General features: G+C 41.2%; 1 protein-coding gene across 2 annotated transcripts in view; it reads right to left on the reverse strand.

The window, feature by feature from the left end:
- cdkal1 (CDK5 regulatory subunit associated protein 1-like 1) overlaps nt 1–23,555 on the reverse strand; it is a 524,935-nt gene extending 501,380 nt beyond the window's left edge. Inside the window, exons 1-3 of one of the 2 annotated variants that reach the window (XM_072283563.1) lie at nt 23,485–23,555; nt 16,700–16,786; nt 5,131–5,243 (exon numbers count right to left, since the gene is read on the reverse strand). In XM_072283563.1, coding sequence (XP_072139664.1) covers nt 5,131–5,243; nt 16,700–16,713 — 127 coding nt within the window. In that variant the 5' untranslated portion in view covers nt 16,714–16,786; nt 23,485–23,555. Of the gene's footprint in view, nt 1–5,130; nt 5,244–16,616; nt 16,787–23,484 lie in introns of both variants that reach the window. The other variant, XM_072283562.1, reaches the window with a different exon arrangement.
- Nucleotides 23,556–24,252: the final 697 nt, after the last annotated feature.

A 24,252-nucleotide genomic window follows, 5' to 3' on the forward strand; every position in this document is an offset into this window, starting at 1 on the left:
AAACAACTCTAAAATTAGGAGAACTGTCCTATAGATTGTTCAAACAGTCTAATATGACTGTAGAGTATAATTCTGTGAGTACTCCATTGAACCCGACTCTTTCATCACAATCCCTAATTACTTTCCGCTACTTCTGCAATTAACTTGTTTCCATGAGGTCAAATGTGGAGATGTCTGCTGATAATAGCACTATATTCATTCATAACTGAGAAGCCAAGCAGCTCATGCCTACATTCAGTAAGACTCTTGTAAAATTCAGACTCAATCTGAAAAGTGGCTTGCTACTGTCACACCAAACGAATGTCAAGCAATGACCTTCTGCAGCAAAGGATAATTGAACCACATGCTCTTCATGCATTACCTTTGCCGAGTCCTCCAAACATCAATGTCCATCGGCGGATGAGACGTGAGTCACTGTTCGCCAGAACCTCAACTGGAACAGCCTTATCAAAATTGCAGCAACAACAGCAGATCAGGTCTGGGTCATCTTCCAATGAATGACACAACTTCGAGTATTTCCACCATCCACAATGTGCAACTTACCTGCGTGTAGGAATAGTCACCGCGTAGCTGAATGTATGCAGCTCAAGTACGCCTCAAGAAATTCAACACCATCCAGGAAGAAGCTGGCTTTACATCTTACTCACAACTTTAAACATTCCTTTCCTCTTCAAACAGTGCAATAGTTTCAACATGTACCATTTACAATGTTTACAGGTACTTACATAAGCAACCCCACTTTTAGCACCCCAGTAAGTAAATATTACCACCATGGACAACAACAGCACTAGGTACAAGGGAACAGGTTCCAAGGTTGTCAAGCCGAGGAGTGGTAGTGGGGACAAGCTTCCACTACCTAAAAGAGCTCCTCACGGCATGCGCCTCAAATAGCCTCTGACAGCCAAGTCCAACTCCGAGCCTTCTCGTGTGGTTTAGCCTCTAAGCCCGGCAGAACTGTTTCTACTGACAGGAGAAGGGGCGAAGGTGAGTCCTGGTGCCTTAAAACCAGTGCTTCGGGTAGATGGAGCTCGTCAGCCTGGGAAGGCAGTCCATCTAACAGAGGAAAAACTCTGATTTCAAGTCTCCGCGGCCTTGCGGCCATACCCACTCATGGGAAAGGCTTCGGGAGTAAACCCTGAGGATAAATCCGGAGCTGGAGTCCCTAAGGCAGTCCGACGTTGCTTTCAACCTTGTTCTGGCAACTCCTGCGACGGCACTGGTGCCAAGCTGTATCGGCCCTTGCCCTTCCCTTGGACAACATCGGTGTTGTGGAGAGGGGAAACTTGCTGCATGGGCAACTGTCGGTCTTCCATACAACCTTGCCCAGGCCTGAGTCTTGCAACTTTCCAGCGCAGATCCATGGTTTCGCAAGACTAACGGATGCCACCACAAGGGAACACCATCACCTGCACGTTCTCAAAGTAGCATTCTATCCTTGGAAATATTTCATCATTACATTGCGCCCAAATCCTCAACTCCCTACCCAATCACACTGGAGGAATATCTTCTCTAGAAAACTGCACTTTCTCAAGGGTGGTTACAGATGGCCATGACTGCTAGTCTTTTCTGTATTCCCACACCCTATAATAAAAATAATAAATTATATGAATAAAAAAAGGAAAAAAAATCAGACAGAAAGCCACTCTCTTAGCAATTTTGTAATTAACTGCTCTGTGCATTAGAATGTTTCATCTTTTGTCTATGGTAGGGAAACAATTTATAACTCTGGGACTGATAATGATAAGGAATGGGAAACAGAAAACAAACATTCATCTTATATCATGACACCATGAGTTGGTATACACACCTATCGCATCGTTAACACAACTAATAAGCAATAAGCAATAATTAAGCAAAATAAAACTGATCACTCAAATTAATTAGCCTTACAAAAGAAACCTGTAAACAATATAATCAAATATTTGCATGCAGATTTCCTTATACATACATAAGATTTGAAGTTTTATCATGGCAAAGAGTCAGGAAGATTTATTAAACTACCGAACACCAAAGACCCCATTAAAGGATCAAGTGTAGTGATATATCAAGCAAGGCAGTGTTTGCTATGCTTCATGCTTGCAAGCAATTTCAGTGCAAAGTAGTGAATCATAAATAAACGTCATGTCACCTAATTTCTTATACATTTATATTAATATTTCTTTTAAAAAATCTAAACAAGCTCATACTGAATATCAATTCACTAGAATCACTTTGTTTAAAAATGCTTAACAGTGGTAAATTTAAAATTCTATTCAGTACACATAGATCTTAGCAGCATTCTTTTTTTAACTTCACTCTATTGCCACTTTATTGATTAAATGGATAAGCACTTTACTCTGTTTCCCCAAAACAGCGAGAAAAGAATCCTAGTTTCATCATATATCAGTTAGAATCACTGCCAAACATACAAAAAAGCACTTTCAAAAAAACCATCCATACAAAACAAACTGCCTTGCAAACAAAAAATAAACAAAACCGTACGTAGTGTCAGGAGAAATTTCGGACTTGTTGGAACCATTACCAACTTTGAGTTCTACATTTAAAATTTGCTAACTCAGACATTTCAACTTTTTACTTCAATAATTCTGGTACCGCAGTATGACCCTATGAATGGCTCCCAGGTATTTTTCTACAACCAAAAAGCCAATTTGAATTACACCAGTTAATTCCCAATCTGGTCACGGAGCAGAGTAGAATTCACACCCCACCCCCATCCCTAACTGGCTAATAAAATTGACACAGGGTTTATTTTCAAACTACTAGTCTGATAACAAACAAATGCTAGCTCATTGCAACATAAGCACTCCAAGCACAAAGAGCCTGTTGTCAATGAGAATGTGCAAAGGCAAGTGGGAAACCGTATACCTTAAAACTATTTAGATATATACTGGTCTCACATTCACCACTCAATTCCTTTTTCGGTTAAAGTAATCCTGTAATCAAATGCTGCAACAGGATAGCATCCAATATAATCACATATCCATGACATGGAAGTCAATTTTTGGCTGTGTTTTAAAAGTTAGGTTTATTTTCAGAATAAATTAACTTCCACTATGATCGGATTTACAAAATAATCTAAATCTGGTTGATCTTGGCTAATGAGGAAGATTGCTTGAATAACTTAAGTTCACAACAAAGCAGATACAAATGTCTGGTTCTTCACTGAATTACGAACATACCTCCTTTCAATTTCACTTTCATTACATTGTTTATATTCAAAGTTTCAGATCTGAAAACCCATCATTTACCCCAACATTAATTCCTAATTTTTACCATGCAGTGTACTTTCTAAACAGTTTATATTTACAATTTAATGGTGCAATTTTGTTCCAATTCACAGGGGGCTAGATCCCATGTCAATCAACTAAAATTTGCATTCTTCAACTAGACAATTTTCACATTTGATTTTCCTACTCTTTTCCTCAAATTCTTTGAAATTGTGAGGACAAGCTCCAAAACCTTTTTCCATTGAAAACCACTTGTCTCCCTACATCCCCCATATCTATCCTGAGCACTTGGTTGGACAGGAAACAGATGGATCACAAGATATACATCTTGAAGTCCACTCTCTACTTTCTGCCTAGTTCAGCTCCTTCCTAGAATTTGAGGATCTACCTCTCCTGAAAGCTAAGAAGGAAGTTTTAAGAGAGGCACTAATGAATGAAGCTTCGCTATATGAGGTACATTCTTAGAAAACCATTCATATTGGGATTTTCTGTCACATGTTCCGTTGAAAAAAATTCAGTTAATTTGTTTCTTTCATATTTTGTTTACTTCTTTTTGCTCCTACATAAATTCTGCAAAATATATTTTTATTTTCTACCTCAAATATTTGGCAGTGATTTGCAAATTTATGTTAGCTGAAGTGCTGTAATATAGGTACACTATAGCTGCTAACGCAGGCAAAATATTATCAAATTTAACTTTGATTGGTATGTGGCATAGTTATTAAGTTATTGGAGGAGTAATGATTTAGCTATGAGAATTCAAATCTCACCAACCACAGCTGGGAACTTAAAATCAGTCAATTCGAAAAAATAACACTTCTCTAAAAATAATTTGAAATAACTTAAACTAATGGTGACCATGCGACTAATAGACTGATGTTTAAAAACTCATTTTTCAGTGAATGTGATGTCTAGTGCTACCCACCTATCCAGTCCTCTGAAATGGTCAAGCCATCTATTCAATTATATCAAGACTTTTGCACTAAAGAAATATAAGAATGAAACTAGAATAACAACTCAGGATCATCTGAGGCATCAAAAACAGAAATGCTGCTTTCACTGCAAAGTATTCCTTATCAATATCAGGGGAAAAATGTTTAAATTGGGAAATCTGCCTCACGAGCTAGTCAAGCAATGCACAGAATTCTAGCTTTCAAACAACATGATTCCTCCATCAGAATCAAGTACAACCTATTCTACCAGCAAAAAACAGTGGTAAATAGTCAAGAAACTCCTGCTGATCATCAATAATTATCTACCAAATCAGTTACTTCTTCACATTAGAAGCAGTATTATTAGATTTTTGTTACTTAGCCAATTCTGTACCCACACTGCCACAGCTGTACTTTATCCTTGGTCTTCAATCCTGATGCCATTTTGTGATACATTGGCGAATTAATTAAGAACAGGTGGAGATTAAATTGATTTCTCTGAATTGAATAACAGCAAAGAAAATATTGGGAAAAGTTGCACAAAATCACATTATTATACAATGGAGTCTACTAGGAGACAACACTAGATCAAATGAAACACCATTTTGAACAATAAACTATCAATAGCTGTGATAAGCAGCAAATCTCAGTGCTTGCTTACAGCACTGTTAAACCAGGTGCTCTATCAGATATAAATAATCACCTTATTCCTACATTACTATGCCACTCTTTCAGGTAATCAAGAATTTATAAAGCTGGGTTTCTCTGCAAATTAAATTCTATTCTGACAGTCAGGAAAAATATGGTCGATAAGTGACAAAATATCGCAAAACACAGCAAATAACAAAAGTAATCAGGTAAACAAGTTGTTCAGTAGTCCAGTTTTGAAGCTGTTTTAAAGGAAATTTAAGATATAACACAGAGATTGCTATCATCTGTAATATGATTATAAAATGTAATTTTTTCTGTACCTGTAATTTTGTACCCGTAAGCAGCTAGTTGACCTGCCATGTATTCGCCATCTGAATTATTATGTGAGCAACCCCAAGTCTTCACCCAAATTTTCTGTGTACCAGGAATAACACTGCAATGAATAAACAAAATTAGTGAAAACAATGAAAACCAAGCCAAACCAAGTTCCTGAATGCCACCTAACAGACTAAAGATAGTTCTCCACCTCTGGTCACATTAATACTTAACAAAAACGTTAGTAACATTAGCAGTAGCCACAACATTAATACAATCACAAACATGTTCCTTTTATAGCAGTTCACAAATTCCAAAATAGACTGAGGGGAAGAGCTGTGTACATATATCTACTGATGCCCCTGGACACACCTTCAGTGAATTTCCTGGAATAATCCGGTGTTTCGGGTCTTTCAACATCATACACCCTCCTCCAGGTGACCCAGCCGGGGCTGATCAGACCCCAGCTTCTGTCCAGATGGCTAGCTACTTATGACCTCATGGCTCCCCCCTTTTGAGCCACAGCCATCTTGAGGCCCTCTCATGCTTCCTAAATTGTTGAGTGTGTCCCCACACTCCGGCTGTGCCTGAAATCAGTCATAACAATAGGGCATGTCTTGGTTGAAGATGCCATCCAATGATTTAGCCGCTTTTTAGAACCGCTCTCTCTTTGAACCAGATGGATCTTTTCAGTTCAGTATCAAAACTTTAATTCAGTATGATCTACTAGTATTCAGTGTTAAGTACAAAGTTATAAACACTCTTTGAGGATAAACAAATCACCAATTTTGAATGAAAGACAAAGCTTCAAAATAGTCATTTGCAGGTTGTGAATGCAGTTGGCAAAGCCAGCATTTATGAAATAATCTTATATTACACAAAGAATTAGAAGTAAGCCCACCTGGTCCTCCACCAATTCATCACAATCACAACTGGTCTTTTGCCTCTGCATCTGCAGATTATTTTGTGATATCTATCCATCTCTGTTCTGAAGAGACTCAAGGACTGAACCACTCTTGGGGATAGAGAATTCCAAAGATTTACTATTCAGTACATAAGCTTCCCTTCAGATGAACCGCAAATGGATTACAGTTGCAACAAAAATTTGTGAATGATTTGCAATTATCTGGTTTTCTGCATTCATTAACTCTGATCTTCATCTAACTCACAATAATAGACAAATGCAATCTGCCTAAACTAATAACACACAAATAATTGGACAGACGACTTTTTGTCAATAATGAGTACACCATTTAAACAGTCATAATCTAGGCTCAAAAAAGTATGTGAACCTCTGGGGTAATGCACCTTCTACAAAAGTCAGGCGTTCCATTCAATCTGATGAGATTGGAGGTGTGGGTTGTAGAGGTACCCTGCCCTATAAAAAAGACGAAGTCAGGTTACTGACAGAGCCTGCTCTTCTCAAGAAAGATCTGTTTATTTGCACCATGCCTCAATTAAAACATCTTTCAGAGACTTTAGATCAAGAATTGAAGAAATGCATGAAGCTGGAAAAGGCTACTAAAAAAAATGTAAAGACCTGAGTGTTCATCAGTCCACAAATGGAGGAAATTCAGTCCCGATGATACTCTCCCCAGGAGTGGGCGTCCTGCAAAGATCATGCCAAGAGCATAACATGCAATGCTGAAGGAGGTGAAAAAGAATCCAAGAGTAATAGCAAAAGACCTGCAGAAATATTCACCAATGAAAAGGAACTTGATGACGGTGAGGACGATATGAGTGAGGTTGATGTTCTGGAGCATGTTGATATTAAGGGAGAGGAGGTGTTGGAGTTGTTAAAATACATTAGGACAGATAAGTCCCCGGGGCCTGACGGAATATTCCCCAGGCTGCTCCACGAGGCGAGAGAAGAGATTGCTCAGCCTCTGGCTAGGATCTTTATGTCCTCGTTGTCCACGGGAATGGTACCGGAGGATTGGAGGGAGGCGAATGTTGGCCCCTTGTTCAAAAAAGGTAGTAGGGATAGTCCAGGTAATTATAGACCAGTGAGCCTTACGTCTGTGATGGGAAAGCTGTTGGAAAAGATTCTTAGAGATAGGATCTATAGGCATTTAGAGAATCATGGTCTGATCAGGGACAGTCAGCATGGCTTTGTGAAGGGCAGATCGCGTCTAACAAGCCTGATAGACTTCTTTGAGGAGGTGACCAGGCATATAGATGAGGGTAGTGCAGTGGATGTGATCTATATGGATTTTAGTAAGGCATTTGACAAGGTTCCACACGGTAGGTTTATTCAGAAAGTTAGAAGGCATGGGATCCAGGGAAGTTTGGCCAGGTGGATTCAGAATTGGCTTGCCTGCAGAAGGCAGAGGGTTGTGGTGGAGGGAGTACATTCAGATTGGAGGATTGTGACTAGTGGTGTCCCACAAGGATATGTTCTGGGACCTCTACTCTTCGTGATTTTTATTAACGACCTGGATGTGGGGGTAGAAGGGTGGGTTGGCAAGTTTGCAGATGACACAAAGGTTGGTGGTATTGTAGAGGATTGTCAAAGATTGCAGAGAGACATTGATAGGATGCAGAAGTGGGCTGAGAAGTGGCAGATGGAGTTCAACCTGGAGAAGTGTGAAGTGGTACACTTTGGAAGGACAAACTCCAAGGCAGAGTACAAAGTAAATGGCAGGATACTTGGTAGTGTGGAGGAGCAGAGGGATCTGGGGGTACATGTCCACAGATCCCTGAAAGTTGTCTCACAGGTGGATAGGATAGTTAAGAAAGCCTATGGGGTGTTAGCTTTCATAAGTCGAGGGATAGAGTTTAAGAGTCGCAATGTAATGATGCAGCTCTATAAAACTCTGGTTAGGCCACACTTGGAGTACTGTGTCCAGTTCTGGTCGCCTCACTATAGGAAGGATGTGGAAGCATTGGAAAGGGTACAGAGGAGGTTTACCAGGATGCTGCCTGGTTTAGAAAGTATGCATTATGATCAGAGATTAAGGGAGCTAGGGCTTTACTCTTTGGAGAGGAGGAGGATGAGAGGAGACATGATAGAGGTGTACAAGATAATAAGAGGAATAGATAGAGTGGATAGCCAGCGCCTCTTCCCCAGGGCACCACTGCTCAATACAAGAGGACATGGCTTTAAGGTAAGGGGTGGGAAGTTCAAGGGGGATATTAGAGGAAGGTTTTTTACTCAGAGAGTGGTTGTTGCGTGGAATGCACTGCCTGAGTCAGTGGTGGAGGCAGATACACTAGTGAAATTTAAGAGACTACTAGACAGGTATATGGAGGAATTTAAGGTGGGGCTTATATGGCAGGCAGGGTTTGAGGGTCTGCACATTGTGGGCCGAAGGGCCTGTACTGTGCTGTACTATTCTATGTTCTATGTTAAATATCTATATCTTGCTAAAGTCTCTGTTCATGTGTCCACTATAAGAAAAACACTGATCAAGAATAGTGCTTATGGAAGGACACCATGGAGGAAACCACTGCTTTCCAAATAAAAACACTGCTGCACTTCTCAAGTTTGCAAAAGACCACCAGGAAATTCAACAATGCTTCTGGGACAACATTCTGTGGACACGAGACAAAAGTTGAATTTTTCAGTAGAAATGTTCATCACTATGTTTGGAGGTTTGGCACACCCAACACCAAAACCTCATCCCAACTGTGAAGCATGTGGAAGGAGCATCAGGGTTTGGGGCTGCTTTGCTGCCTCTGGGCCTCGACAGCTTGCAATCATTGAGGGAACAATGAATTCAAATTTGTATCAAGACATTTTACAGGAGAATATCAGCGTAGTCGTCCGTCACCTGAAGCTTAATAGAAGTTGGATAATGCAACAAAACAATGATCCATAACACAAGAGTAAATCAACAACAGAAAGTTTCAAAAAGAAGAAAATTTGAGTTTTGGAATGGCCAAGTCAAGGTCCAGACCTTAACTCAATTGAGATGCTATGGCATGCCCTGAAGAGGGCTGTTCATGCAAGGTATCCCAGAAATATTGATTAACTGAAACAGTTTTATACGGAGGAATGGTGTAAAATTCCTCCTTGCTACTGTGCAAGTCTGATCAGCAGCTACAGGAAATGTTTGGGAGGCTATTACTGCTAAAGGAGGTTCATGCAAGGGTTTACATAATTTTTCCAGCCTGGACTGTGAATGATTAAACACACAACTGTTTGTGTGTTATTAGTTAAGGCAGATTGTATTTGTCTATTACATTTTTTGAGTAATTAATGCAGAAAACCAGACAATTGCAAAGTGTTCATAAACTTTCTCTTGCAACTGTATATTCTATTCCAAAATTGTGACCCAATTCTAAACTCGCCACCCAGGAAAACCATCCCCTTTAGTACCCTGATGAGCCCCATAGGAATTTTGAGTGTTTCAATGAGGTCACTGTTCAATCTTCTAATCCCTGCAAAATATAGGTCTAGCCTGCTAAACCTATCATAACACAACAAAGTCTAGTGAATTGTCTCTAAGCAAATTTTTCCATTTTTTTTTCCATTAAGGAGGCAAAAACTAAACTAAATGTAACAAGCTACAGTATCTCCAAGTGACTTTTTCTCAACTACGCAAATCTTCTCAAAATAAAGGCCCACGTAGCTTTAGCTTTCCTAGCTGCTTGCTAAATCTGCATGTTAGCTTCCATTAAGTTGTGCATAAGCACAGCTGTTCCCTTTGAACATCAGAATCTCAGTCAGGTGTATTACTCAATGGCTCATATGTGCTCAATGGCCACTTTATTAGGTACATCTGCTCGTTAATATAAACATCTAATCAGCCAATCATGTGACAGCAACTCAGTACATAAAAGACATGGTCAAAAGGTTCAGTGTTGTCCCGACCAAACATCAGAATGGGGCAGAAATGTGAACTACATGATTTTGACCATGAAACGATCATTGGTGCCAGACAGGTTGGATTGAGTATCTTAGAAACTGCTGACCTCCTGGGATTTTCATGCTCAACAGTCTCTAGAGTTTACAGAGAATGGTCCAATAAACAAAAATTATCCAGTGAGCAGTTCAGTGGGTGAAAACACATCATTAATGAGAGAGGTCAGAGGAGAATGGCCAGATTTGTTAAAGCCGACAGGAGGGCAACAGTAACTCAAATAATCACGTAACAGTGGTGTGCAGAAGAGCATCTGAGTACCAACAGCACATTGAACCTTGAAGTGGATGGGCTATGCAGCAAAAGACCATGAACATACACTCAGTGGCCTCTATTTTAGGTATAGGAAGTACCTAATAAAGTGGGCACTAGTGTATGATATGAAATTTGTTGTCTCACAACAGCAATACAATGCACAGCAATAAAATTACTATAAATTACAAATTAAGTAATGTAAACAAAAGGACTTAGCAAATGTTGATGGACCATTTAGAAATCTGATGACAGAAGGAAGAACCTATTCCTAAACCACTGAGTGCATGTCTTTAAGCTCCTGTACCTTCTCCAAGATAGTAATAACAAGAGGGCACCTCCCAGATGATGAGGGCTCTTGGAGAAGGATGCCACCTTCTTACGGCACTGTTCTTGAAGATATTCTCAATGATTGTACCCATGATGGAACCAGCTGGGTCTATAACTCACTGCAGCCTCTTGCGATCCTGTGCAGTGTTGCCTCCATTCCAGGCTGTGATGCAGCCGGTCAGCATGCTCTCCAGTGTATATCTGTACAAATCTGCAAGTCTTTGGCGGCATATGAAATCTCCTCAAGCTCCTGACGAAGTAGAGCTGCTAGTGTAGATTCTTCGTGATTGTGTTAATGTGTTGGGCCCAGGTTAGGTTGCTAAAGGTGTTGACACCCAGGAATTTGAAGCTGCTTACCCTTTCTACCACTGGCCCCTCAATGAGAATTGCTTTGTGTTCTCCCAACTTCCACTTCGTGAAGTCCACAATCAATTCCTTGGTTTCGCTGAAATTGAATGCAAGACTGAGGGGCGGAGCTTAGGACGACGGCGACTCCTTTGCTTGCCTCTTCGGAAACAGCCCTATTTCTATCTTTAATATCTCCTTTTTTCCTGTTCAGGGTTCTTTTGAAGACCCTGACCTAGAGTTACACGCTGACTTCGGTTCTTTGTGGAAATGGGACCCACTCTCAGGGCCTCATGACCGGCCGCTTTTCAATATGCCAAGGACGCGGCTGGAAGACTAACACGCCTTCAGGGTGCCGAATTTTCGTAGCTCTGGAGGCGGGCGGATTCGAGGTCAGTGCCGCCGCCAGATGTGTTGTGGGAGTACACGGAAGATCGAAAGCAGTAAGCTGGTTGCTGGCTGTGTGCCCAGAGCCCCGCGTTCTTTGGGCACAGAGCTCGGAAAAAGCAATGCAACAGACTTTTAACATCATAAATTAGTAAGTAGTTTGTTATGTCTCCTCTCTCACTGCGAAACAGAGGCACCTCTTTTTCCCTTATTAGGGAGAGAGAGAGCCTGTGATATGTCGAAATACAGGGTGACGAGCAGTCTTTGGGGTACTGCAAGTCTGATGCTTTGCTGCACGCTTGAGTGCTCAGTAAAGGGTGCAGATGCTTTTTTGCTGGTGGGGGAGGGGGGAACGTCACTTTGCTCCTGCTATGCTCGGGAGAAGCTGGGCGGGGGGGGCGCCTTGGGGTTCTAACATTTAACTGTCATTCGTTCTTTGGGGCACTCTCTGTTTTCGTGGATGTTTGCAAAGTAAAAGAATTTCAGGATGTATATTTTATACATTTCTCTGACATTAAATGTACCTATTGAAGTCATTGTTGCGAAGCTATTCAACCAGCTAATCTATCTCATACTCGTAAATCTCTTCATCCCCATCAATGACTTTAACAACCACAGCGTCATCTTTCAATCTATAGATGGTGTTTGACCCGCTCTTTGCCATCAAATCACAGAAGAGCAGTGGGCCAAGCACACATCCTTAAGGTGTGCCTGCATGGATTGCCACTGAAGAGACATTATTACCAATCTATGTTGACTGTAGTTTCCCAATGAGGCAAATGAGGATGCATTTGCAGAAAGTGGTACAGAAGCATTTCCCTATATTTCGTAATTTGAAAAATACTCTGTTCTGTTTTGCAAACTGATGAACAAAGCCACATCTGTCCATATTAAATTCCATTTACCACATTATCACCTACGCTTCTAGCTTATCTACTGTATATCCCAATGAAGCCTTCAGACACACTCCTTCCTATTCTCAATTACCTAATTACAAACTTAGGAATATGGCATTTGGTCCCCTCAGCCAAATTATTGACAAACCTCGAAGACCTAAACATCAACTGCTTTGGTATTGCACTAGTTACAACCTGACAACCTGAGAAATTTCTACTCCTGTGATTTCTAGTAGGCAATTCAAAATCTTTACCAGCATATTACTCCCAACTCCATGAACTTTGACCTTGTTGACCAATCTTTTATGGGGTACTTTGTATTTTAAAAAAAATCTGACATTCTAAGTATATTCATTGGTCTCCGATTAGTATTACCCTCCGAGAACAACACATTAGAATAGCATGATTTCCATTTTCCTACATTGGCATGAAGTGCCAAATCCTATGGCTCTTTTTAAAGGTATTCTACTTTTATATCCTTCATTGGAGATTTCAGCACTTTCCACAGTACCAAGTGTAGGTCAATAGTTCCCCATTTTCACATTCCTTTCTTAAATGGCAGGGACACAATTGTGACTCACTAATCTGCAGTAATCATACAGAACCTAAAGATAAAACAACTGTAAAAACTCTACAGCTTTCAAATCTCTTGGATATAACTCACTAAGTTCTTAGGATCTCTCAAGAACTGACAGTAATAACTTCTTTCCAATTACCTTTTGAGAAGGCAGCAATGTGCTACTTACTTGAACTACACTATTGTGCAAAAGTCTTAGGCACACATATATAGTCAGGGTGCCTAAGATATTTGCACAATACTGAACTAATTTTCTGTATTACACTGTACTGCTGCTACAAAAAATAAAACAAATTTCATGACATATGATTGATGATAAACCATATTATGACACGAGTCTCTATTGTGGACTGAGAGCTTGAAGGAGGCAGGGAGAGAGGAATCAAGGTCAGAAGAAGGGGAAGAGAGAGAAAGCACCAGATCAATAAATCAATTGATTGGAATCAAATGACCTCACCTGGTGTCTCAGAGCTGGGTGTGTCTGCACCTGCGCCACCCCCACCTCTGGCACTCCTCTGCCACCTGTCCCAAACCCCTCTTGTGGCGTTCCACCCTCGTCATTCCCAACATCCTTTCCCTTCCACCAGATTTACAAACGCACTCTCTGCTCCACATTCACAAATACAATACCCTGCAAAAGTCTTAGGCACCCTAGATAGATATCTATGTGTGTAAGGCTTTTGCACAGCACTGTACTTGAGTTCCTATGAATCTGCATCAACAGCACTTTTAGTTATGTTCACCCATTAACAATGAGAAGGAACTGTGATTATATGACCAGATAAGGGTTACATGTTTTGGAGCTGCCACAGTGCGTGCTGTAAAGAGTATATACTATAACCATGATGGAAGGGGTCAACTTTTAAGATGATGACTGGAATCTACTTAAAACAGACTGCTGTATACAAAATTTAAATTATTGTTATAGTTGTACACATCCAGGAGAGTGCTCCATATTTCCCCTGGCCTGTTTTATAGAGAACAGAAAGCTTTTGGGGATTTTCAGTGCCGAGCCACACCACACTCCTGAGCTCTGACCTGCTCCACCCCCACAGTGTAGACAGTTTAATTATCTCTGGGAACCAAGGCAATGCTGATACTAAGCATTTAAATGATTAAGAGTGGCCTTCAATAACCACAAACACCTTCCCGTCTTGGGTATTGCTCCAATCAGTACTGTCTTCCTCCCTCCACCTCTTCATTGCCTCCCTCCCCCACCACCTTACACCTAGCTTATGACAATTTTTTTCTCCCTCCTTTAGAAATATCAGTATGACATTTTTAACAGTTGGAATTATTTCAGAACCTGAAGATCACAAAATGGATCTCTGTCAACAAATATCTTGCAATCATGGGATGCAGCCAATAAGGTCTTTAGGATTTATATACTTTTAGTCCTTTTGTTTAATTTATATTTATTACTATTTTAAGGTCCTCAATGCCATTAGAACTTTAATATTGCACCATTTCTTTTCGCCAGTACATGAAGACATAAAAGATTTAAAGCTTCCACTATGTCATTTCTCACCACAATAACTTCACCTGCCTTTGCTTCCTAAGAAAATCACAGCTTTATTTTCTGTTATTTCTTTTTACACGGCTGTACAAGCTCTTGCAAACTTTCATTTTATAAATATCTATCATTTTGGGGTTAATTCTTGCTGTTTCCCATAACTATCCTAATCACTGTTGCCCTACTATTTTTAGCAATGTAAATATCTTCATCTAATCTAATAGTCTTAAACTCCTTACCTAACTATGATTGTTAGCCTATTCATGTGAAGAGGCATTTGATTGCAAGTCCCTACAAAGAATTCCGAGAACTACTGAGAGGATCATCGGGGTGTCTCTTCCACCATCAGAGATATTCATCAGGAGCGCTGCAAACTCAGGGCCTTCCCTCCAGTCCAACAAACATCTTGACCCCCTGCCATCAGGCAGGAGGTACCGTAGCATTAGGCTAAGAACTGTTAGGATGGGAAACAGCTTCTGCCCCAGATCAAAAGACTACTGTACTCCTCGCCAGCACCCAGGTCTCATCACTTATGAAGCGCCAGTAACATTGTACTGTTTACTTTTTAACTTGTGTCGTAAATGCACCTTATTATTTGTTAATATACTTATAGTAGTATTACTCTATGTGTTAGTTATATGTAGTATTTGGTGCATCTTGGTACAGAGAAATGTTGTTTCATTTGGCAGTATACATGTGTACGGTTGAATGACAGTAAATTGAACTAGAACTTGTCAGAAGTGGTCAGATGCATGGTAATCCACCAGTGGTATGGGTCCGATTTTTCTACCTCAACAAAAGGTGCCTGACCTGCTGAGGATTTCCAGCATTTTATTTTTCATTTGAGTAACTGTGCTCTGAACAGCCCAGGCCCGTCCTGTGTACAGCTCTCATTTATCTCTCTTTATTTCAACTCCTCCAGAGAGATCAGCGATGATCAGTAAGCATCCATCAAAGTTAAAAATCTACTGGAAATCTTCAGGAAAATGAAAGATGTTGGAAACACTCAGCAACCCAGGCAGCATCTGTGGAAAGGGCAGCAACAGTAACTGGTAAGTGCTTTTCTAGCATTTTCTGCTTTTAACCCAACACCATCCCTCAGACAGGATACCCACTTGTATCAGCAGAGTAATCTCAACCTCAACGGTATTCTCTTTGGTGTCTCGACATGACCCCTCTCTACAATTTAAAACATGCTTGTTTTCTCATTGTTCCAGTTCCGAAGAAGTCACTCATTTGAAACATCAACTCTGCTTCTCTTTCCACTGCTGCTGCCCCCTTGCGTTCTTCCAGTGTTTCTTGTTTTCATTATGAAAAATTAAGTCTGTTTGGATCTCCTTAGTCAAGTCCTACCAGAAACACAAATCTTAGGTTGAATAGGGTATGATAAGATATGGAAAGAAAATGGTGAAAAATGCAAGTGAGTTCCACAGGTATCAGCATTAGTTCAAGCTCAAGTCAAGTTTATTGTAATTTAACTATATACATGGATACTGCCAAACAAGATAACGTTTCTCCAGACCAGGGTGTAAAGCACAGTCGTACATGTAACACACAACACAGGAAAGTAAGAATTCAACCTACAAGTGCATTACGCATAGATAAGCAAAGTGCATAAATTAAATATTGTAGGGTACAGAGCAATCTCAATCCTATTTTCCTTGTTCTCTCTATCCTACCCCTCTCTGCAACCTAAAACATCTTCAGGAATGGTATTATTTACTTCCTGACTTAAAACAATTCCTACCTGAGCAACGTTGTTCTTTTCAGGCGGCATCTGTGCCACTTCCTTAGAATTTGTCTGTTTGTTTATGAGACCGAGTTGCTAACTCAACACTCAACCCAGCACGACTGGAAAGCGTACAAGGAGCTGGCCAGATTCGAACCTGGGACCATTTGCCTTGATGTCCGATGCTAATGCCACTGCACCATTGGCCGGTGACTTGAGCAATGCCTCCATTTTTTAAATGTTCATCCTTTTCAAATCTTTCTATAGTCTCACCTCTCATACGTACTGGTACAGGTCAATATTAATTCACTTGTAACTCTGATATGTAATGCCTCAGTGCAATTTTCAGTATTAAAGGAGCTATGAAAATCTAGTAAAGTCATATTCAGTTCCATGACAAAGAAAAGAAGTTAAGACTAAGACAAGGAGAACCAAACCAAAGGTTATAAGCTGGTCACAAAAACATGATTTCAATTACTTAAGATATTATTTCTTATTTCCCTGAGATTTCCAGAGCCATGGCAGCAACAAAATCACAACTGAAACGATTTCTACATGAAACTGTAAATATTAACGAATGATGGAATTAGAATTCACCTATCAGCCTGTAAATCTTCAGTCCACCCATCCTGCTTGTGTTTATTTCTCTTTCTAACATGAGGTACAATGCTCTTCCTCACCAACAGTCGGTCATGTGGTTTGGGATCTTGTGCTGACACAATATCTTCAATGTCTTCTATTATGGAATCACAAGTGGCCGGCATGTCCTGCAACACAAATCCTCAATTCATTATACATTCTAAACGTTCGTCACTAACATTTATGCATATACAAGAAAAGACAATCAGAATTATGTAATGACATTTTTCAAAACAAAAACTATTATTGGTAACTTTTGGTGAGGAAAGTAAAACCATCCAATTGATGGGACATTACACCATAGAAGTAACACGTTAAACGCACAAAACTATGTCATTAAAACAAATAAAATTCAAACAAACGAATCAAGGGATTTGGATCTTCCGTTGGCACAAGAACCCAGACCACAGAGTGGTGGAGATATGTCGCTACTAAAAGTGTATTTTTCATTTCCAAGGAAAGTGTAAGGTGCTCCATCCTTCCACTGGCCTGCAGGTCACCCTTGGGCAAGGTGCAGCACCTCCTCAGCCCCCTGATCAGGGTCACGTGAAGCCATGGGAGCAGATGGTGGATGGTCATATGAGCAGCTGGTGCAAGTCACAAATCCTAGCTATGCGGCCAATGACAGACACCAGGCAGACAATCTCTGAAGAGTATTGATAATGGCTGAGGTCACCTATCTTGTAAATACACTGCCCAGAAGAGGGCAATGGAAAACCAATTATGTAGAAAAATTTGCCAAGAGCAATCACGGTCAGGGACCATGATCAGCCCTGTCATACAACACGGTACGTAATGATGATGATGATATTTCTGGGCAAGTAATCTAAAGTCCTGCATTTATCATACAGAAATACAAATTCAAATCAGAATTGTGGCAAGTGGGGATTAAATTTAGTTACAGTAAACCATGAAATTAAACAAAATTCCAGCATTAGTAATGGTATCAGAATCAGGTTTATTATCACTGGTATATGTCATGAAATTTGTTGGCTTGTGGCAGCAGTACAGTGCAATACGTAAGAACATACTATAGATTACAATAAGAAAGTCATGCAAAAAAAAGCAAAAATAGTGACATAGTGTTCATGGACCATTCAGAAATCTGATGGAGCAGGAGAAGAAACCGTTCCTAAAACATTAACTGTGTGTCTTCAGGTTCCTTTACCCCCTCCCTGATGGTAATGATGAAAAGAGGGGATGTCCTGCATGTTGGGGGTCCTTAATGCTGGATGCCACCTTTATGATGAATCATCTGTTGAAGATGTCCTCGATGCTGGGGTGCTGGGGAGGCAAGTACGAGTCTTTGGTGACAGACAACAACTCCTCAAACTCCTAATGGAATATAGCCACTAGCAAGCCTTCTTTGTAATTGCATCACTATGCAGGGCCCAGGGCTTCAGAGATGTTGACACCCAGGAACTCGAAACTGCTCAAACCTTCCACTGCTGACTCCTCAATGAAGACTGGAGTGGGTTCCCTCCTGAAGTCCAAAATCAATTCTTTGGTCTTACTAACATTGAGCGCAAGGTTGTTGTTGCTATACCACTCAACTACCCAATTTATCTCACTCCTGCACATCTTATCATCTGAGATTCAGTCATCGGCAAATGTATCGACGTTTGCGTTATGCCTGGTAAAATCCCATCTTCTCACTGAAGATGGTTTCTGTTATGTAACATAAAATCATAACCATGCTAAATAGGATAGATTTCAAACAGATCTAAAAGGTCAAAACTATACAATATTGCCATCTGCAGCAAAACTGTATTCCATCGCAATGTAACCTCACATCCCGGAATATAATTGACTCCACTGTTGCCATGACAACAGATCCAAATGCCACTAAAGACAAAGTTTGTTGACCACCACTAAAAGAATGTACACTGAATAAACTATAAGATCATAAGATATAGGAGCACAATTAGGCCATTAGGCCCATGGAAACTGCTCTGCCATTTCATCATGGCTGATCCAATTTTCCTCAGTCCCAATCTCCTGCCTTCTCCCCGTATCACTTCACGCCCTGACCAATCAAGAATCTTTCAGCCTCTACCTTAAATATGCATAAAGACTTGGCCTCCACAGCTGCCTGTGGCAAAGAAATCCACAGATTCACGACTTTCTGACTAAAGAAATTTTTCATCCCCATTCTAAAAGGACACTCCTCTATTCTGAGGCTATGTCATCTGGTCTTAGACTCTCCCACCATAGGAAACATTCTTTCCACATGCACTCAATCAGGGCCTTTCACCATTCAATAGGTTTCAATGAGGCCACCCCTCATTCTTCTGAATTCTAGAGAATACAAGCCCAGAGCCATCAAACACTCTTCATATGACAGGCCGTTCAATCCTGGAATCATTTTCATGAAACTCCCTTGAACGCTCTCCAGTTTCAGCACATTCTTTGTAAGAATAAGGGGCCCAAAACTGCTCGCAATACCAGTGCTTTACAAAGTCTCAACATTACATCTTTGCTTATATATTCTAGTCCTCTTGAAATGAATGCTAACATTGCATTTGCCTTCCTCATCACAGATTCAACTTGTAAATTAACCTTTAGGGAATCCTGCACAAGGAATCCCAAACAAGAGAAGATCTGCAGATGCTGGAAATCCAAGCAACACACACAAAATGTTGGAGGAACTCAGAAGGCCAGGCAGCATCTATGGAAAAAAAATACAGTCAACGTTTCAAGCCAAGACCCTTAGGTAGGACTGGAGAAAAGAAAGCTGAGGAGTAGATTTAAAAGGTGGGGGAGGGGAGAGAGAAACACAAGGTGATAGGTGAAACCTGGAGGGCAGTAAAGAGCAGGGAGGTTGACTGGTGAAAGAGATACAGAGCTGGAGAAGAGGGAGTCCTATAGGAGAGAACAGAAACATAGAAAACCTACAGCACAATACAGGCCCTTCGGCCCACAAAGTTGTGTCGAACATGTCCCTAACTTAGAAATTACTAGACATACCTATAGCCCTCTATTTTTCTAAGCTCCATGAACCTATCCAAAAGTCTCTTAAAACCCTATCGTATCCGCCTCCACCACCGTTGCCTGCAGCCCATTCCACACACTCACCACTCTCTGAGTAAAAAAACTTACCCCTGACATCTTCTCTGCACCTTAAACCTGTGTCCTCTTGTGGCAACCATTTCAGCCCTGGGAAAAAGCCTCTGACTATCCACACAATCCAGGCAACATCCTTGTAAGCCATGTAAGAAAGAAAAGCGGGGAGCAGCACCAGAGGGAGGCAATGGGCAGGCAAGGGATAAGATGAGAGAGGGAAAAGGGGATGGGAAATAATGAAGGGGGTGGGGGCATTACCAAAAGTTCGAGAAATCAGACCCTGGGGAGCCTCCAACCTGATGGCATGAATACTGATTTCTACCTTGCCTGCTGGTTCATCCAGCATTTTGTGTGTGTTGCAAGGACTCCCAAGTCCCTTTGCACTGCAGTTTTTTTTTAAAAATATTTTCTCTCCATTTAGAAAATAGTCAACTCTTTCATTTCTTCTATCAAACTGCATTCCACCTGCCATTTCATTGCCCATAATCTTAATCTGTCTAAGTCTCTCTACTTCCTGAAAACTACCTGCCTCTCCACCTACCTTCATATCGTCTGCAAACTTTCCAACAAAGCCATCAATTCCATCATCCAAATCATTGACATATAATGTAATAAGAATCGGTCCCAACACAGACCACAACACTGCGAGTTACCAACAGCCAGCTGCAAAAGGTGCCCTTTATTCCCACTCTTTGCTTCCTGCCAATCAGCCACTGCTTTATGCATGCTAGAATCTTTCCTGTAATTCCATGGGCTTGTAGCTTCTCAAGCAGCTTCACGTGTGGCACTTTGTCAAAGGCCTTCTGAAAATCCAAGTGCACAACATCAACCGATTCTCATTTGTCTTTTCTGCTTGGCTGGTCCTGGACTCATTTCCATCTGGCATAGTTTGCATTTTGTTGTTTGATTGTTTGTGGTTTTTGTATTGCTATATTTATGCTCTATTCTTGGTTGGTGTGGCTGTAACAAAACCCAATTTCCCTCAGGATCAATAAAGTATATCTATCTATCTTGTTATTTCTTCAAAGAACTCCCAACAGATCTGTCAGGCAAGATTTTCCCTTGAGGAATCCATGCTGACTAGGCCTATTTTATCATGTGCCTTGAAGTATTCTTAAACATCATCCTTAATAATTGACTCCAAATCTTCCCAACCACTAAGGTCAGACTAACTAGCCCATAGTTTCCTTTCTTCTGCCTCTCTCCCTTCTTGAAGAGTGGAGTAACATTTGCAATTTTCCTATCTTTCATAACCATTCCAGAATCTCGTGATTCATGAAAGATCATTATTAATGCCTCCACAATCTCTTCAGCCACGTCTGGGTGTACACCATCTGGTCCAAGTGACTTACCTACCTTCAGACCTTTCAGTTTCCCAAGAATCTTCTCTCTAGTAATGGTAACTTCACAGATTCATAACCCCCTGAAACTTCCACCATGCTGCTAGTCTTTTCTACAGTGAAGACTGACACAAAATACTTATTCAGATTGTCCGGTATTTTGTTGTCTCCCATTACTACCTCTCCAGCATCACTTTCCAGTGGTCCAATATCCACTTCACCTCTCTTTTATACTTTATGCATCTGAAGAAATGTATAGTATCCTAATATTATTGGCTAGCTTACTTTTGTATTCCATCTTTACCTTCTTAATAACATTTTTAGTTGTCTTCTGTTGGTATTTAAAAGCTTCCCAATCTTCAAACTTCACACTAATTTTTGTTCTATTATATGACCTTTCTTTGGCTTTTATGGTGGGTCAGCCATGGTTGTGTCATCTTGCCTTTGGAATACATCTTCCTCTTTGAGACGTATATATATCCAGTGCCTTCTGTATTGTGTCCAGACATTCCAGCCATTGCTTGCTCTGCTGTCATCCCTGCCGGTGCTCTTTTCTGGCCAAGTGCTCTCTCACGCTTCCGTAATTCCCTTTACTCCACTGTAATACTGACACATCCGATTTTAGATTATCCTCAAATTTCAAGGTGAATTCAATCATATTCTGATCACTTGCCCCTTCGGGTTCTTTTACCTTAAGTTCTCTAATCAATTTTGGTTCATTGCACAACACCCACTCCAGAATAGCTGATCTCCTCGTGGGCTCAATCACAAACTGCTCTAAAAAGCCATCTCATAGACACTCTAGAAATTCCCCCTCCTGGAATCCAGCACCAACATTGCCCTTTTGGCATCCATTTTCTATCTCCCATTGTAACTTGTACTGTTTGGGGATCTGCATAGAACTCCCATCAGGGTCTTTTTACCCTTGCCCTTCCTTAGCTCTATCCACAATGATTCAACCCCATGTCACCTCTCTCCAATTATTTGAATTCATTTTTTATCAAAAGGGCAACGCCACCCCCTCTACCTTCCCGCCTGTGCTTTCAATATGATGTATATCCTTGGACATACAGCTCCCAGCTATAATCTTCTATCAGTCAAGCCTGCAACATCATACCTGTTAATCTGTTAACTGTGCTGCATGTTTATCTACCTTATTCTGTATACTGCATGTATTCAAATACAGCACCTTCGTCCTATATTCACCCTTTTCAATTTTGTCTGCCTTTTATGATCCAGCATTTCAGCAATGTGCATTTTTGTCCTATGGCTGCTTTGAATGAGGTCCAAGATCGACAACGTATAAACAAGCACATAACGTTACATATGTTATTCCCCAGTACTCTGTCTTTTCCCTTCTGGGTAACAGACAACACATACTGAGTGGAGCAGTTCCTAGCAAAGGCTTTCATGAGTTACTCATGCACCTAGTGCAAGGCAAACACTACTATCAAAGAATACCAGTGGAATGACTTGGATGTTTAACCAGCTTAAAGCAAATGCTCGACCAGATGGTATCACAGCATTTTGACTGTTGTTGAGCTGCAGACAAGTGGAAAGTATTCCATGTATTCACGATTTGTGCCTGTACGTGGAAAGTTAGCTACTTCCACCCAGGTTCTGATCTGTGGCAGTACCCACAGTGTGCAAGTGAGTGATCCAGGTTCTTGACTGATGGTGATCAACCTGCCAACTTGTGATAATAATTCCACTGAATAGCTAAGTGAAGACTCTCTGGCACTTGATCTCAAAACTCACCACATATCAGCCATACCCAAACACGGTCTAGTTCCAGGAATGCAGTGATTCATTTTCAATAAGTAAATTAAATTAAATATTCTGCAATCAGTAGATATTCCTACTTCTTGTTGAGGCGTTGGCTTGAGGCGTAGAAACTGCCCCGACGAACTCCGGCAGTAACATACTGAGGCCAAGATATCTAGCAACAAACAGATGCGTCTAGCTTTGTGCAAAGTGAGATTCCAATCAGGAGAGTGTTTTCTCCTTGATTCCAAATTCAGAGCAATGCTCCCAAACGAACAGAGCCCGCACTGCGTGATGCACCGTTGCTGCAAAAACTTGGTCGAAACTTAAAAATCCACAAAGCCCAGCGGGGCACAAGCTTCGCTCCATACACTCCCATGCGAAGATCTCCGGTGGCCATCATGCTCGGTGAAGTGTGCAGGAGATGAACGTTATTCCATCTCCTCCCTTAAATAAATAGACAAGGCCCCAACCAGCAAACTAATTGACCCAAGGCGGCCATCACCCCAGCAGAGCATCTGCTTTTAAAGAGCAACAGTCAACTTTTCCGACTCCAGCATCCACTGTCCGTCTGCTCGAGCCCTCGGCCTCGTCCCTTCTCAAAACTCAATCTCAGCCCCGAGCCCGGTTCCGCACCCTACCCGTTAGCTGGAACTTACTAGCGGCAGGTTTCACACGCTCAAACTCCAGCTGCGCTGCGCCATCACCGTGCTGACCTCTGACCCTCCCGTGATGTCATTTCCTCTGCTCGGACGGCGAGCGAGAGACTTCGCACAATTCGGGTCGCGGAACTTCAGACGCTGGTAGCCTGAGCATTTACCCCTAATAACAACCCTCTAGTTCACCCCAGCGCGATGTTCAATCAGTTTCAGAAATGCGAAGCCCCTTTCAATAGTCATAGATACAGCCCAACTCGACTAACCCTGGAAGACTGTTGACGAGTCCATTTTGCTGCCACATGTTTGCAACCTAAATCTGTTCACTCCCCAGCCCAGCTCAAATAGTCATGGGTCAAGTCATGATCCTGGTCCTGATGAAGGGTCTCGGTCCGAAACGTTGACTGTGTGCCCTTTCCCACAGATGCTGCCTGACCTGCTGAGTTCATCCAGCATTTTGTGTGTTGCACGAGTCAAGTCAAACCGAACTTACTGTCGTGTGCATAAGTTTGGTGAAGTTCAGGCACTTTGAAAAACTGATGCAGCAGTATCACAGGCACGCAAGTACAGTCAACAGACATATACATATATCGTACACGGTGGCAAAGAGAGTGGAAACGATTGCGAAAACCAGACCTGAGTGAGGCAAAGGGAAAGACGGTCATGTCGGTGGCATTCAAAGCAGAGTTCCATCGCTGAGGTAGCGGTTAGGGTAGTGCAGGTTGGTTCAAGTCCAAGTTGTATATAACAAAAAAAAAACAAACTGGAAGA

This window comes from Mobula birostris, chromosome 19, assembly GCF_030028105.1.
Source record: "Mobula birostris isolate sMobBir1 chromosome 19, sMobBir1.hap1, whole genome shotgun sequence".
In the NCBI taxonomy this organism is placed as follows: Eukaryota; Metazoa; Chordata; class Chondrichthyes; order Myliobatiformes; family Myliobatidae; genus Mobula; species Mobula birostris.